At 51.1% G+C, this 15,109-nt stretch overlaps 3 protein-coding genes and 1 long non-coding RNA gene across 5 annotated transcripts; all 4 read left to right on the top strand.

Moving 5' to 3' along the window:
- Positions 1-10: 10 nt before the first annotated feature.
- LOC137610116 (myc-associated zinc finger protein) lies at positions 11-3,697 on the top strand. 2 transcript variants are annotated; one of them, XM_068337577.1, is made up of 7 exons: positions 11-152; positions 769-919; positions 2,027-2,412; positions 2,525-2,781; positions 2,871-2,934; positions 3,095-3,266; positions 3,349-3,697. In XM_068337577.1, exons 1-7 carry the CDS (start codon positions 120-122, stop codon positions 3,678-3,680), a joined length of 1,395 nt encoding a protein of 464 aa, XP_068193678.1. In that variant the 5' UTR covers positions 11-119; the 3' UTR covers positions 3,681-3,697. The 2 variants fall into 2 exon arrangements, with proteins under 2 accessions (XP_068193678.1, XP_068193677.1); XM_068337576.1 differs by having other exon boundaries at positions 2,871-2,940.
- Positions 3,698-3,726: 29 nt separating this feature from the next.
- Positions 3,727-4,881, top strand: LOC137610147 (uncharacterized). The gene is made up of 2 exons (XR_011038429.1): positions 3,727-3,796; positions 4,186-4,881. It is a non-coding gene; the product is annotated as an uncharacterized lncRNA (long non-coding RNA).
- A 285-nt stretch (positions 4,882-5,166) lies between these two features.
- nlk1 (nemo-like kinase, type 1) lies at positions 5,167-11,377 on the top strand. The gene is made up of 12 exons (XM_068337575.1): positions 5,167-5,855; positions 5,960-6,356; positions 6,446-6,575; positions 6,671-6,726; positions 6,821-6,927; positions 7,204-7,289; positions 7,432-7,641; positions 7,717-7,818; positions 8,033-8,119; positions 8,201-8,399; positions 8,497-8,590; positions 8,701-11,377. The coding sequence occupies exons 2-12, from the start codon at positions 6,049-6,051 to the stop codon at positions 8,747-8,749; spliced, it is 1,428 nt and encodes a 475-aa protein (XP_068193676.1). The 5' UTR covers positions 5,167-5,855; positions 5,960-6,048; the 3' UTR covers positions 8,750-11,377.
- Positions 11,378-11,710: 333 nt separating this feature from the next.
- LOC137610130 (ceramide synthase-like) lies at positions 11,711-15,106 on the top strand. Its single transcript, XM_068337597.1, has 6 exons — positions 11,711-11,839; positions 12,391-12,474; positions 12,936-13,161; positions 13,273-13,368; positions 14,044-14,153; positions 14,275-15,106. The coding sequence occupies exons 1-6, from the start codon at positions 11,721-11,723 to the stop codon at positions 14,447-14,449; spliced, it is 810 nt and encodes a 269-aa protein (XP_068193698.1). The 5' UTR covers positions 11,711-11,720; the 3' UTR covers positions 14,450-15,106.
- The last annotated feature ends 3 nt before the right edge of the window (positions 15,107-15,109 follow it).

Below are 15,109 nucleotides of genomic sequence, written 5' to 3'. Positions count from 1 at the left end.
GTGGGGACGAGCCGCACAGGCCGCAGATCGCGTTGTCGTAGCGGGGCTCGGAGCGTTCCTCCTCCGCCCTCCCCCCGCTTGGCTCCCCGTCTGGTTCGCTGTTAGCCCCCCCGTTCAGGATGGACACCTCCTGGAGCAATTTCCTCTTTCAGGTGAGTCTTGGGCTGGTGGTGGTGGGGGGGGGGTTGACATGTCTGTGGTTAAAGAAGAGGAGGTGGGGGGGTATAAAGGATGGAGGGGGTCACTGAGGGGTCAGGGTGAGGTTGGCAGGTTGTCTCTGGTTCCTCTCTGCACCTGTTTCATCCTGATTTATTGATGGAATCGATTATTGATCTTGTCTTTTCAATAATCGACTCCTGCAGATCATTTAAATTAATCGATTAAACGGATCTAATGACTGTTTTTCACCAATCCAAGCCAGACGTCTGTCTGGAGGTCCAGCACCTCCAGGTCTTCTGCAGACCATTCAGATCCAGACCCAGACTCCTGTTCCTGATTCCTCTAAAGTTCTGAAATGTTCTTCAGATCCCACCAGAGGTTTTCTGTCAGGATCCAGAACTTCCTCTGGAACCAGGTCCTGGTGGACTCAGCTCAGGAGCTTCATGACTCACACTTGAGTCTCTTATATATTTGATCCTGATCCAGACACGCATCTCATTCGTGGCACTAATGTGAACATCCCAATCAGGATTGAGGTGTTTCTACCTCACCTGGACCCTCGTTTTGTTCCGATCCAACCTGTTCTTTTGCCCCCCCCCCTCCCGGCAGACCCCGTCCACTCAGAGCCAACCGGAGGCCCCCCTCCAGGCCGAGCTGCTGCCCGAGCTGACCGGCGCCGCTCAGAGCCCCCCAGCAGAACACATCGTCACGCCGCCGTCCACCGTCGACACGGCGGCCCTGAGCGAGGAGCCGCTACCTGGTAAGGGGGGTGGGGGGCAGGAAATGGATGAAGACAGACGCCCAGTAGAGTTCTGGAGAGAATGATGTCACAGATAGTCCTCAACATACAAACAGAACTGGTTCCAAGAGGTTGTTTGTGAGTTGAATTGCTTATAAGTTGTTATTACAACAATAATACGCATTTGAGGTCATTTAAATGTCATTACTGCTCTAAATACTAAAGTACTATTCCCTAAGACTGACCAGGAACAATTACAGGACATTAAAAGACCACTTAATGAAATAAAATACAGGTTCAGGTCGTTGAGAGTTGAGTCAGTCTTGATTATACATCGGCTTTCAAAGAAAATACACAGAAAAATAAAACTCAAGTTTACGTGATTTCACTGGACTTTACATCTGTTCACCACAGATACTGGATTCTAAAAATCACTAAACTGTTAAAAGCTCTTAATATGTTACTGTACAATAAATCAGAATAAAAACGTGTGATCATATTAGAATACGAACGTATAGTTCTAATACCTACCAGTAAGCGTCACTCGTGATTCACCTCATCGTTTTTATCCAGATTAGTTTATGATAAATTTGAATCATCTGATCTGATGATCCACCATACGGTACTGTAGCGTGTAGCATGTAGCTTAGCCTTAGAGTGAGGAAGAGGAGGAGGGAGGCGTTATTGTGGGTCAGAGTCAGAGTTGTCATCACGACCACTATCTTCACTAGCTTTGCTTTATCATCATGATAAATAGTAAAGTAAGGAAGCCTGACACTGAGATTCTAACAGAGACAGCAACAAACAACAAGGGGGGGGGTGTTGGAGCTGCGTGGACGCAGCGGTGCTGCCCCCACGAGGGTGGTGGCAGAAAAGGGAACTGAAGGATGATATTCGATTATGGCGGCACGTTTGTTCGTAAGTTGAGGACTATCTGTATTTCTTGTGTAACTCCTGGACCTACTATGGTGACGCCATGGCTTTGCCTGCGTCTGATTGGCTCCTCATGGGGGAATTGGACAGAATGGGGAGTTTTGTTGTTTATCCAGCAGCTCGTTGGATCCGTTTGAAGGTTCTGCTGCTCGTCGTTCCTCCGTCGATCTGACGTGTCTGTTAACCGTCCGACAGTCAAACCGCTGCCCAAACCGGGCCGCCCCGCCCACATCTGCGCCACCTGCAACAAGGAGTTCAAGAACAGCTACAACCTGCGGCGGCACCAGTCGGTGCACACGGGCATCAAGATGAAGGACCGCGCCAGCCGGGGCAATGAGGACGCGGCGAAGGCGGCGCGGGTGGAGAAGCAGATGGTGCCCCTCTCCCTCCTCCACCTCACCCTCCCCACCCAGCCGCCCCCTGCCCCCACCGCTGCGCCGGAAATCCTCCCGCAGCCCGGTCAGCTCGCCACCCAGGAGAGCCAACCCATCTCTGTGTCCATCGCCCCGGCAACCGTAACCATGGACGCGACCTCCCAGCCCATCCAGGCAGCTGTTGTGGTGTTGGGCTCTATGGAGCAGGTGTGTGTGTGTGTGTGTGTGTGTGTGTGTGTGTGTGTGTGTGTGTGTGTGTGTGTGTGTGTGTGTGTGTGATCATTGTGCGTCATGGCAGCGTTCTCCCCCTCCTCCACAGAACCCCGCCCCCCACCCGCCCCCCAGCACCAACCAGGTGAAGAAGAACCACGCCTGCGAGGCGTGCGGGAAGGCCTTCAGGGACGTCTACCACCTCAACCGCCACCGCCTGTCGCACTCGGACGAGAAGCCGTACTCGTGCCCCATCTGCCAGCAGCGCTTCAAGAGGAAAGACCGCATGAGCTACCACGTGCGCTCGCACCAGGGCGGCGTGGAGAAGCCCTACATCTGCCCCCACTGCGCCAAGGCCTTCTCTCGGTACGCGCCGGGCGCCTCACGGGTCCACGCAGAGCAGGTTTCGACCGCCGCCGAGGTGATGTCATGTTTTTCGCTGTCGATCTTTTCAGGCCGGATCACCTGAACAGCCACGTGCGACAGGTTCACTCCACTGAGAGGCCCTTCAAGTGCACGGTAACAGTTCAGTTGCTCTCATTCTCCTCCTGGTCTTCTTAAGCGTCTGGAGCAGCATCAGGTTCCTTTCATATTACAGAGGCGTCCAGATAGCAAGTGGGCGGGGCTCCTGGTCGGTTTGTGATTCCTGTAGTGACTAGATGTTTGTTTTCTCCGTCAGACGTGCACGTCGGCGTTCGCCACGCGGGATCGTCTCCGAGCCCACCTGATCCGACACGAGGAGAAGGTTCCGTGTCACATCTGTGGGAAGCTGCTGTCCGCCGCTTACATCACTGACCACATGAGGGTCCACAACCAATCACAGCACCACGCCTGTCACCTGTGCAACCGCAGTGAGTCGCGTCACCATGGCATCACGACAACGTCGCCACAGCGTCACGACAGTGACCTGTTTGTGTTTGTCTGTCGCCCCAGGCTTCACCACCCTCACCTACCTGCGGGTTCACGCCCAGAAGCACCACGGCCAGGAGTGGAAGGAGAGCGGGGGGGCGCGCGGGGGCTTCGGGGGGACCGGCGCCGGCGGGGTGCTGCTCTGCCAGCTGTGTGGGGTGCAGTGCAAGACGGCCACGCAGCTCCAGGGTCACATGGGCACCCACGCCAACCAAGGCGACCCCACCCCCAACCCCAACCCCACCAGCTCGGGCCCCATGGGCACCACCAGCGTGGCCGTTACCGTGTCCAGCCCCAGCACGGTGGGCCTGCTGGTCACTGACTGCTCCAGCATCGCCCCCCAGCCCCACAGCTAGCATTCCAGAAGGGCGGGGGAGGGGTGGTTGGGGTGGGTAGGGGTGGGACTGGGGGAGGACGCGGGCGAGTTTGTGCTACGGAGGCAAACGAGGATCTGAAGGAGCTGAACCTCCAGGTAAGTTCAAACCTCACCTTCTCTTTAGCATCTAACTCCTCTTCCAGCTGATTTCCAGGTGGTTACATTGCATTGTGGGTAACGTAGGCAGCAGGATTTATGAAGAGGAATGTGGGAAGTAAGATAAGATATACTTTACGTATCCCAAACTGGGAAATTTAAATGTTGCAGCAGAATTCAGACACACAGAACAAACAGAAACAGGGAAAATATATGTTGAAGAAAGATTAAAACCTAAGGGGCAAGGAAATAATAATAATAATAAAAAATACCCTAGCAAAGATAATACCTCTGTTTCTGCTGCATCAATGTGGGAAGTGTTGTGTGTTGACTGTTACGACGGAACACATGTTTTAATGAAATCATCTGCTTTTATTGTCACCTTCCAGATTTTTTCCTAGAAAAACAAAACAAACAAACTGCCAAATGAGGACAGAGATGAAGAAGCGGCGGGGGGGGGGGGGGTGTTGTTCTTCGCTCATCAGCGTCGGGACTGGTTCCACAGGCTTTTAGCTTCCAGCTCCATCAGTGGCGTCTAACATCTGGAGACAAAACCGCTGGAAGAGACTGACTCGTTCACGACAACAAACACGAACATGTATTTTTGATCCCTATGGCTTTAGCAGGTAGCTCTTTGTATTTGCCATCATGTCATTGTTTTAATTTTTAACTGACTTGCACAAACTGTCCTGAATTTGTAAAAGCTGTTTTTAGATCGATGATATCAGTGTTTACTTGTGAGGAGACCTCAACGCCGTGGAAGGACGTCCTCTCTGGTGTACAGAGGAATATTTTAAGACTCTTTAGAGCTGAGGTACGGATGGAAGACTCATCGTGTGAATACAGTTTTCTATAGTTGGTAAAGGAAAATGAATTGCCGTTTGTAAATATTGTCCATGAACATTGAATTAGGTTAACTTCACTGCTTTGCTCTTTTGCTGGGTACTGATTTGTAATTCCTAAAAAAAAAAAAAAAGGTACATTTCCATGTAATTCGTTGCTATGGTGACACATTTCTGTGGCTGACTGTACATGATGCATCGTGCTTCGTTACGACTGTATTATAAAAAGCAGTAAAAAAACAACATTTGTGTTCACATTTTAATGTTTGTGTGGATGATTGAAAAGGCAGCAAAGCTAAGCTAACGTTAGCTTTGTTTACAGCAGTGCGAACAGCGTCGACCCTCCCCCACCCGGTGGCTAAATAATCAATACTACTATGGCGAAGGCAAGTTCCTCCCTACTCTACATCTGATTGGTTAATAGTTGTTGCCCTGGTCGTCTGATTGGGCAGATTAGATAATGGTGGCGATGATTGGTCATCGTTTAGCAGGTTTAACCAATCAGAGACAGAAAGGGGAGGGCCTTGACGTCATCATAGTAGGACTGGTAAATCCTCCACCCGGCTTTAACAGCTCCTCCTCCACTAGCTAGCCAGCTAGCCGTCGCTGGGAGCGCGACCAGAACACCGGCGGGATTCGAACACCGCTCAGGCTTGCTGGACACGACTCGGCTGCCCGGACGGAACCAGAACAACCCTCTAGGGGACGTTTGTTCGTGAGATATGATGACGCGAAGGCGAGCTAGGGAGCGGTCCGAAGCTAGCTGCGGCTAGCGCGTCAGCTACATCACACTGCTAGCTACCCGCTCGGCTAGCTCCCCCGAACTGAGACAATTTCGCTTTAACGTTTTATTTTTCGTGTCATAATATGATATAAATGAACATATTATTTCAGATTGGATGATTATGGATATTTTTTCCCCTCTGAAATATTCAGCGAGGTCGCCGTGAGCGACCAATGATAGTTAAGTGGGTCATAGGCAGCAGTGGGTTAACGATAAGCTGGAGCGGAGGGTTAGCTTCTTGCTAGCTGGTGGCGATGGCGGATGGTTACAGAGAGAAGTGAACACGGAAAAGTAGTGACGCCGATTCGGAGCGTTTGTGTCCGTTAGCTTCTGTAGCTCGTGTGGCTGGTGGTTACCATCGAGTGGGACGTTCAATCAGTCATCGTGGATCAAGTCACCGTGGACTGGAGGAACTGACAGCTTCACTGGGCTGGTGAGTGGAGGAACACAAAGGTTAACTAGTCCCTCAGGTTGGAGGATCTACCAGCTGGTTTAACTGATTTAACGTCTTCATAAACCGTCGCCCCCCCCCTCCAGACTCCTGGATCATGCTGAGTGACGAGCTCCGGTCCAGCGGCGGCTCCTTGTGAACCAACGGGACTGATTCGGGGGTTCGGAGATCGGGGATGGCGTTCCACGGCGCAGGCCGGCAGACCGTGTGTGGGGACCTGTTTCCGGGCTCCGAGCTGGGCCACAAGTATTTCTGTGTCAACTCCTCCTGTGGGGCCCCCTCCACGGGCCTCAGCGCGACGCCCTGCATGACTGGCCCCACCGCCCCGGCAGGGACCCCACGTCACCCCACGGCCCTGGGTGGGAGCACCGGCGGCGGGGCGGCGGTGCCCCAGCCTTACAGCAACCCGGCCAGCGAGGTGCCCAGCCCGGCCGAGATGGAGCCGGACCGGCCCATCGGTTACGGCGCCTTCGGTGTCGTCTGGTGAGTCAGATCAGAACCAAAGGCATCATGGGCAATCAGGAACGTGTTCTGCAGGAAATGCGCGTTTAAACCAATCGTGACTCTTCCAGGTCCGTCACCGATCCGCGCGACGGCCGCAAGGTGGCCCTGAAGAAGATGCCCAACGTCTTCCAGAACCTGGTCTCCTGTAAGAGGGTCTTCAGGGAGCTGAGGATGCTGTGCTTCTTCAAGCACGACAACGTAAAGTCGAAGACGCGGCGGCGGCGGCGTGAGATTAGAGCCGAGTGAGTTTCACCAGACGGGCTGAACGTTTCTCCTCGTTTGTGTCCACGCAGGTTCTGTCGGCTCTGGACATTCTGCAGCCTCCGCAGATCGACTGCTTCGAGGAAATGTATCCTTTGTTCACGTGAGAAAACGAACCGATGGGGTCGCGACCCTGTTCCGTGTTTCTGTCTGAGTTTTCCTTGACGCCGGCGGCCCTGCAGCTACGTGATAACGGAGCTGATGCAGAGCGACCTCCACAAGGTGATCGTGTCCCCTCAACCCCTCACCACCGACCACATCAAGGTCTTCCTCTATCAGATCCTCCGAGGTGAGCGTCGTCGTCACGGCGACCAACTTTTGCGGTCGGGGCCTCGGGTTGTTTGATTGTGACGCGTCAGTTTTCTCTTTTTGAAATACTCGTATGTAAACACATTTTGTCTCGTCTGTTGACTGAACTGACTCGGGTTCTGATCCCATCATGCAGTGTGCCTCCTTAGGGGGGGGTGTCGTAGCGCAGCGATCCCCAATGACAATCCAGTTTTGTATCAACTTTATTAGCAGCGTCCTCGTAACGTCACACCAACCAAACCCCTTGTTGTCTCAGGTTTGAAGTACCTGCACTCCGCCGGGATCCTGCACCGGGACATCAAACCCGGGAATCTGCTGGTCAACAGTAACTGTCTGCTGAAGGTAAGCGGCGCCGGTCCGTTAGGCCGCCTCCCACCCCGTTAGGCCGCCTCCCACCTCCCTTGTTCTGCTGAGTCGAAGCACGAAGAATCTCCCCGACCAGAAGCCCGACGCCCCTGAGCTGAACGTTCTCGTCTCCGCTCAGATCTGCGACTTCGGCCTGGCGCGGGTGGAGGAGCCCGACCCGTCGCGTCACATGACCCAGGAGGTGGTGACGCAGTACTACCGGGCGCCGGAGGTGCTGATGGGCTGCCGGCACTACGGCTCGGCCATCGACGTGTGGTCGGTGGGCTGCATCTTCGCAGAGCTGCTGGGACGACGCATCCTCTTCCAGGCTCAGAGCCCCATCCAGCAGGTGAGAGGGCGGGGCCGAGTGGGCGGGGCCAAACGAACGGGACCGCGTTCTTAACGTCTTCTCTTTGTGTCGCAGCTGGATTTGATCACCGACCTGCTGGGAACGCCCCCCCTCTCGGCCCTGGCGTCAGCCTGCGAAGGGGCCAGAGCCCACATCCTGAGGGGGCCGCACAAACCGGTACGTGACTCCGCCTCTCTGAGTCCGCCTTCGCCAAACGCACCAAAGGCTAGGCTCAACAGAATCACGCCCACCGCAGAAACGTAGCTTCTGTTAGCTTAGAGGAGCTAAACCACAATCAGTGCATTCAGATTATTACTGGATGGATGAAGCTAAAGTGTTAGCTCGTAGCGTGCTATCGCTACGTCCTTTTAACGCCTCCGTCGTGTTTCAGCCGTCGCTCTCTGTGCTCTACATGCTGTCGGACGGCGCTACCCACGAGGCCGTTCACCTGCTCTGCCGGATGCTGGTCTTCGATCCGGTGAGTTTAATGCCCGCCCTACTTCACGTAAGTGTCGACGAGTCTCCAGCTTACCCCGCCCACCTCCTCTTCCCCCTTCAGGCGAAGCGGATCTCGGGCAGCGACGCCCTGTCCCACCCCTACCTGGACGAGGGGCGGCTGCGCTACCACACCTGCATGTGTCAGTGCTGCTACTCCGTCCCCAGCGGACGCGTCTACACCCGCGACTTCGAGCCGGTGGCCGAGCGGCCGTTCAGCCACAGCTACGAGAACAGCCTGCTGTCCGTGTGGCAGGGGAAAGGTAAGCCCCGCCCCCTCTTTCTCCGCTGCCGCCGAGCCCCGCCCATCGCCTCACGGAAACGCCTCTGATCTCATTCTTTACTTCCTGTCCCCCTCAGAGCTGATCCATCGCTTCATCACCGAGCACCAGCAGGGGAAACGGGTGCCGCTGTGCATCAACCCCCAGAGCGCCGCCTTCAAGACCTTCATCAGGTGAGGAAGACTCCGGTTCTGACCTGATCCCGCGCTCATCGGGTCGTTTTGGCTCCTCCCACTTCAGGAAGTGGCGTTTTCATCGTTTTTCTTGCCTTTTGCGTCCGCAGGTCGACGGCGTGGCACTCGTCCAAGGTGTCCAGGAAGGAAGAGAGATGAACGCCCCTCCTCTTCCTCACCCCCCGTCGCCCCCGCCCCCCTAGGAGCGAAAGCGGCTTGTGACGTCCAAACGGCTGCGGCGCCTGAAAAAAAAAATCCGGATTTTTGACGTCTTTTTTTTTTTTAACCCCGTTCCTCTGGGCGCTTCGGAGGAAACGTCCTCCCCAACCACAACGGGACACCACCCCCCCCCCCACCCCCGCCTCGATCTCCTCCTGGAAAAATGTCTCCCTGTTGTTTCCCAGAAAACAAAAACTCCTCCAGACGGCCGCCGCCGCTCGAGACGTCCTCGGTGCTGAATAAAAAACAAACAAAATGCTGCTGAAGAGAAATACGTGAACTCAGTGCCGGACGGAGACACACACCCCCCCCCACCCCAAAACAACGGAGGCGCCCCCCAAACAACGGCTTGAACCGATCCATCGTTGAAGTCATTCCAGCTCTGTTCAATATGGGTAAATGACGGCGGCGTGCCGGGGACAGGGCGTGTCCCGGGTGGGCGTGTCCCGGGTGGGCGTGTCCCGGGCGAACCGATAACCTGCCAGAACCTCCGAGACCTTTTTTTTTTTTTTTTTTAACTCATCTCTCACTGTGTTTTCGCCGCTCGGCGTCAACGATAAATGATGCAACTTAGCAGATGTAGCAGGTCTGAACCGCAGCCCGTGTCCGTTGAATTTTTTTATTTTTTTTTAAACGTTTTGGTTTCCATGGCAACGGCTGACCCCCAGATCAGAGGTCACCTCTTCCACGCTCAGCAGGTGTTCGCGTCTGGAATCATGTTGGAAAAACTTCTCCTTCTTCCTCCCCCCATCGGGCTTGTCCCCCCCCCCCCCCTGTGGGCGCGCTTCTTTTTCGCCACCTGTTCGTCCCCCCAGCAGAGAGGAGGACGGCGATGTGTGTTTTTATTTTTTAACTTATTGCGTGTGTGTTGGCGAGTGTGTTTCCTCTGCAGGTCCCTTAGTTACCTCAAAGCCTGGAGAAAAGAAAAGAAAACAGAAACGGGCCGTCTGAACGCCCCCCCCCCTCCAGTTTCACATCATTCCTCTGGACTGGTTTCAGCTCCCCCCTGGCTCTCGGACCGGCGCTGGGGGGGAGGAACTGCTGCTGTGTCGTAGTCGTAGGCTCAGGTGTCCCGTCGAACTCTTCGTCCGTTTGACCCTCGAGACGACCCTCCCCCCCGTCTCGAGATCCTGCGCCAATCAGTTTTTATCGATCGGATTAAACGAGTAAAACCAGGAGGTCTGTGGCTCCGCCCCCGGGGGCTCCTCGAGTTCGTCTCTGCTTCTGATCCACTTTTTGGTTCGCTGTTTATTTTCTGTGGAGACCCCCCCACCACCACCACCAACACCCCCCCGAGGAAACCGTTGGGTCCTTCAGCTTGTTTTTTGTTCTTGTACATGACCTGAACCTCCAGCGGACGGGATCCCAGCGTCCCGTCCCCCCCCCATCTGGTGGGTGTGGGCCCCCGACTTGTATAATCTGCATGTGTATATTTATTACCCCAGGAGAGCGTTTTGGCTTTGAATGCTGTGCAATGGTTGAGTTTGTCGACGGCGACGTACATTTTTGTGGTAATTTTTTAAATTCTTTTTAGGAAGTGATTTTTGTTAGAAGCTTTTTTTTATTTTTATTTTTTTCTGTTTGTTGTGATTAATTAGATTTTTAACAGGAAGCCGAGAGAACGTCGTGATGGTTGTTCCCTAAAGCGAGCCGACAGCGTCTGATTGGTCCCCAGACGGACGAATCGGATCGCTTCAAATCAGATCTGTTTTTATGTATAGTGGCTTTTTTTTTTTAACCCTTTGCCTCCATGGAGGACGTCGTGTTCCCACTGTTTGTTGGTTTGGAATCAACCGGATCCAGAATTTGGTTGAACCAGGAAGGGAATAATCACATCAGAGCTGAATGGAACCCAGCCTTTATAGTTTGGAACAAGAACTCAGAGATGGAAAACGTCTGGATCCATATTTGGGTCCGGATCTCACTGATGACCACAAACAGTGAAAACAGCATCGATCTGGATTCGTTCACCTTCGCTTTTATTAACGGTTCAGAAGTTTAAAAAGAATTTAAAATTTGTTTTATTCCCACCGTCGTTACTCCAAAACCGCTGAGCTAAACATGTTTCTTTTTGAATCCAGGTGTCAAATTTCCCTAAAAAATGCTCATAATATCCCGAAATATCCCATAATTGGTAAATGTTTGTTTAAACGGAGGGTGTTAGTTTGACTGGTTTTGTGTTCTAGACTAAAGCTTGAGGGAACCCGTGGCTTTAGGGAACAACGGGTCGGACCTGTGGACTCTTTCTTTCTCTTCCGTTGTTCGGTGACACCCTGTAGGTGAGCTCTTCTCCCGACACTGTTCACAGATCAGCTTCCGTTTCTGCTTCAGCAGGACGAGGCGAAGCAGAAACAGAAGCTCTGTAGAGATTAGACGCATTTTTTTCTTCTGTGGAAAAGAAACTTGGTGTTTTATTCTAAATATGATGTTTTAAACTGATGTTTTGTCTTCGTTTTAGCATACAGGTTTTTGTTTTGTTTTTTTTGACTTGTGTTCCCAACAAATACTTGAATTTCTTAAAAACTGTTTAGACTTAAATTAGTGGATGATGAATAAATGGACACTGGATACGATTCTGCTGCTTTCCTCATCTTTCACCTGTGGAAGCCACACCCCCTTCCTGCTAAGGGAGGGGCCGGTTTAAGCTCATTAGCATGTTAAGCCACACACGCAGGCTGTCTGACCAGAGAGCTGAAGCACAGACATCCCATAATGTCTGATTTTACTATCAGATCTTGAATGATCAGAACGATGGAGTTCATTTCCTACCGCGGTGTTCGTCCTGCCGTTGCTCCGCCTCCTGTCAGGTGGTGTCAGGAGGCTCCTCCCCCCTGGTCCCCCCCTCCCCCTGAGCTCCCAGAAGTCCGTTCTCCCCCCCCACCCTCAGTCGCTCAGGTGATGCCCTGGAGCCATGTCGGCCCTCACGGCTGTCGGCTCCATCTTCTTCCCGGGTCTCTACCTGGTGTCCAAACGGGGGCTGAGGCGCCTGATGGGGGGCAGCGAGGGGGACGCCGCCATCACGGCCACGCGGTAAGAACCCCACCAGAGCCGATGCCTTTATATGTCACCGGAAACATCCCAGAATAAATTACAAACTTTGTTGATTTTGAAATTTTTCAAATTTCCTAAAATTTTTACTGATGCAAAAAGGAAGCTGTTGTCATGGTGATGCTGGGATCTAGGTATGGTGGCCTGGAGGGGTCAACACAGTGCAAAGAATTAAAGAAAAATTAAAATCTACTTTATTTATCCTCTTTGGGAAAAATAAAACAACTCAAATACAAAATTTATAAAATTTTGTGCAGCTTGGTGTTTTCAGGTTGTGGAGTTTATTTCTTTAAATTCAACTTTACAATGAAAACAATCCATCGTCTGGATTCCTTTAGCTACACTTTTATTCACGGTTCAGATGTTTAAAAATAATTTCAAATCTGAATTATTCCTTTTCCACCGTTGTTATTCCAGAACTGTCGAGCTGAACATTTTTCTTTTTGAATCCAGTTGATGATTGTGATAAATAAACACAACCGGCTCTCAGGATGAACAGATTCTTTTCCTCCTGAACTGATTTCTGTCTTCAGTCTCGTCTCGTCGGTTCAGGCTGTCATGGCAACGTCGGCTGGAGGCGTCATCGTCTGGTCCTGCAGGGACGTCATGGAGGACCGGTGAGTGAGTTCCTCTCTACACACTTTTCTTTTTACTCTTCCTCACCTCGGCTTCCCTTCTTTTGGGGGGGCAGGGGGGGCTGTAATCTAATTACCCATCTGAGCCCAACTCGCCGGCAGCAGTGGAGCTATTTGTGTCTCTAAGACGCTCCACAGATGTCTAATCCTCCACGCCGAGGATGATGGGGGCTGAGGTGATGAAGATGAGTGTATGTGTGTGTGTGTGTGTGTGTGTGTGTGTGTGTGTGTGTGTGTGTGTGTGTGTGTGTGGTGGGGGGGTTGTTTCATTCAATCCCAGGTCTCGTCCTGCAGCATCATTTCCCAGTCAAAGCGGAGGAAACGTCTGTTTGACACTCATTTGTTTATCAAATCAGTGACCTGGCAGCAAAGGATTGTGGGAGGCCAGCTGGTGATGTGGTAACCGAACGTTGACTTCCTGTCTCGGTCTGTGTCCTGCTCAGGCATTGGCTGACTGACGCCTACATCCTGTTTGCCACGCCCTACTTCGCCTACGACATCTACGCCATGTTCCTGTGCTACAGGCACAAGCTGCAGGTCAAAGGTCACGAGGAGGAGGGGGGTGCCGTCAGGTCAATGGGGGGGGCTGTGGTGGGGTTCCTCCGCAGAGAAATGCTCCTGGTGCTGCATCACGTCTTCATGGTGCTGTTCTGCTGCCCCGCTTCTCTGGTAACCATGGCAACGGAGATAGTTTACACTGGAATAGATGATGAATTGATGTATTGATTGATATGTGTGTGTGTGTGTGTGTGTGTGTGTGTGTGTGTGTGTGTGTGTCAGCTGTGGCGGCAGGGGAAAGGTGATTTCTTCCAGGGCGTTTTGCTTCTTGCTGAGCTCAGCACGCCGTTCGTCTGCCTGGGAAAAGTCCTGATCCGGGTAAGAGTCCTCACGTTTTAGGTTTTAGCTGAATGGGACTCGACCTCATGCTGGACACAAAGCGTCGCGTCCCCCTGTGGGTCCATGTTAGTGTTACTGAGGTGCGCCCTCTAGTGGAAACAGGAAGGATTGACCAAAGTCACTGACGTTCAACTGACATAGAAGAAAACACTGATCGACCAGAGCAGCATTCACTGTGTGAACCTGGACTGTTTCCTTTGATCTGAAATTAACAATGACATCTCCTGAAATAAGACAGAATCTTTTATAATGATAATAATAATAATAATAAGAAGAAGAAGAAGAGGTTTGGTTTAATTAAAATAAAAAAACTAAATAGGAAAATTAAGCTGCTTTCTTAACATTTTGATATTTTGTTGGAAACATCTTGATTTTGTTTTTCAGGCTCAGATCTCATGTTTCAAAGTATTTTTCTACTGTTATCACAAAAATGTCTTTTTTAATTATGAAAATAAATTATGTTTATTTGTTCACATTATATAATTGTGTTACATTTATTTTGAAACCTCAAAATACGAACAGGATAAACTTACATTTAAGTAACTTTTGATATCTTATAATATTATGATATCAATATCAACTAATTTAATTCAATATACTGAGAAAAACAAGATGTTTTTTAAATGTTTGTTCTTGTCTTGTTTTTAACCTCAGCATCAGAAGCAGCACACGCTGCTACACAAAGTCAACGGAGGCCTGATGCTGCTCAGCTTCTTCACCTGTCGGGTTCTGCTCTTCCCCTACCTGTACTACGCCTACAGCAGGTAACTAAGTAACTCAGTACTCCTGTAACTCAGTACTCCAGTAATTCAGTACCTAGTACTGCAGTGTTGTTGGGGACTCTTTTACTTTTTACACATGTGTGTAATGACCTGTGTGCTTCAGGTATGCCTCCATCCCGGTCTACTCGGTCCCCTTTGTGGCCCCCTGGCAGTGTAACCTGGGGGCCGCCCTGCTGTGGCCCCTCCAGCTCTACTGGTTCACACTGATCTGCCGGGGGGCCCTCCGCCAGTTAACGGCAGGACGTTCATCCGCCCCTAAAGATGACTGTCACGGCTGAACGTCTCACCGGGAGGATGGATGGACGGACGGACTGACAGATGCAAAGCTGCAAGGAGGAAGAGAAAAGATTTTCACACGAAAGAGGTTCCCCTCCTCAAGAAGTGAACCTTCCTCCAACAATCTGAAGAGGATCAATGATAGCAACATTTTTAAATCAACAAGTGGAAAAGTTTTACCAACTGAGAGAAATCAGTGTTTAAAAATGAATTTCTTTGACACGTCGACACACAAAATGTTTTTCTTCCAACACTTTTGAAACAACAGAGACTGTTTTTTGTGTTTTCAACAGGCTGATTAGATTTTATTTGTAGGAAACAGAAAAATTCAGAAAATTTCTCAGGGAATAATCTGTAGATCCTGATGGCAATCCAGGAGATGTATTTATGGTTTGATATTCCTTACCTTAAAATAATTCTATTTACTGTTTGATCAATATTTAATCACTTTTCCTAAGGTGATTGGGTTTCCTCTTGTAGTCATTTGTTTGTTTGATGTATAAACCGCTGATCTGATTGGAAGAAGGATCAATGGCTAGAATGGTTTCATCACATCTATGAAATGGTTGCAAACTTTTATTTACTGCTCGAAAATATTTGTGTCAAATGTACTTAATTGATCTGATCAATCGATTTAATTGATCTACTAAACTTGCTTTTAC

The sequence above is a fragment of the Antennarius striatus genome, chromosome 16 (assembly GCF_040054535.1).
Source record: "Antennarius striatus isolate MH-2024 chromosome 16, ASM4005453v1, whole genome shotgun sequence".
NCBI classification, from domain to species: domain Eukaryota; kingdom Metazoa; phylum Chordata; class Actinopteri; order Lophiiformes; family Antennariidae; genus Antennarius; species Antennarius striatus.
This window is presented reverse-complemented; position numbering and strand designations above follow the sequence as displayed.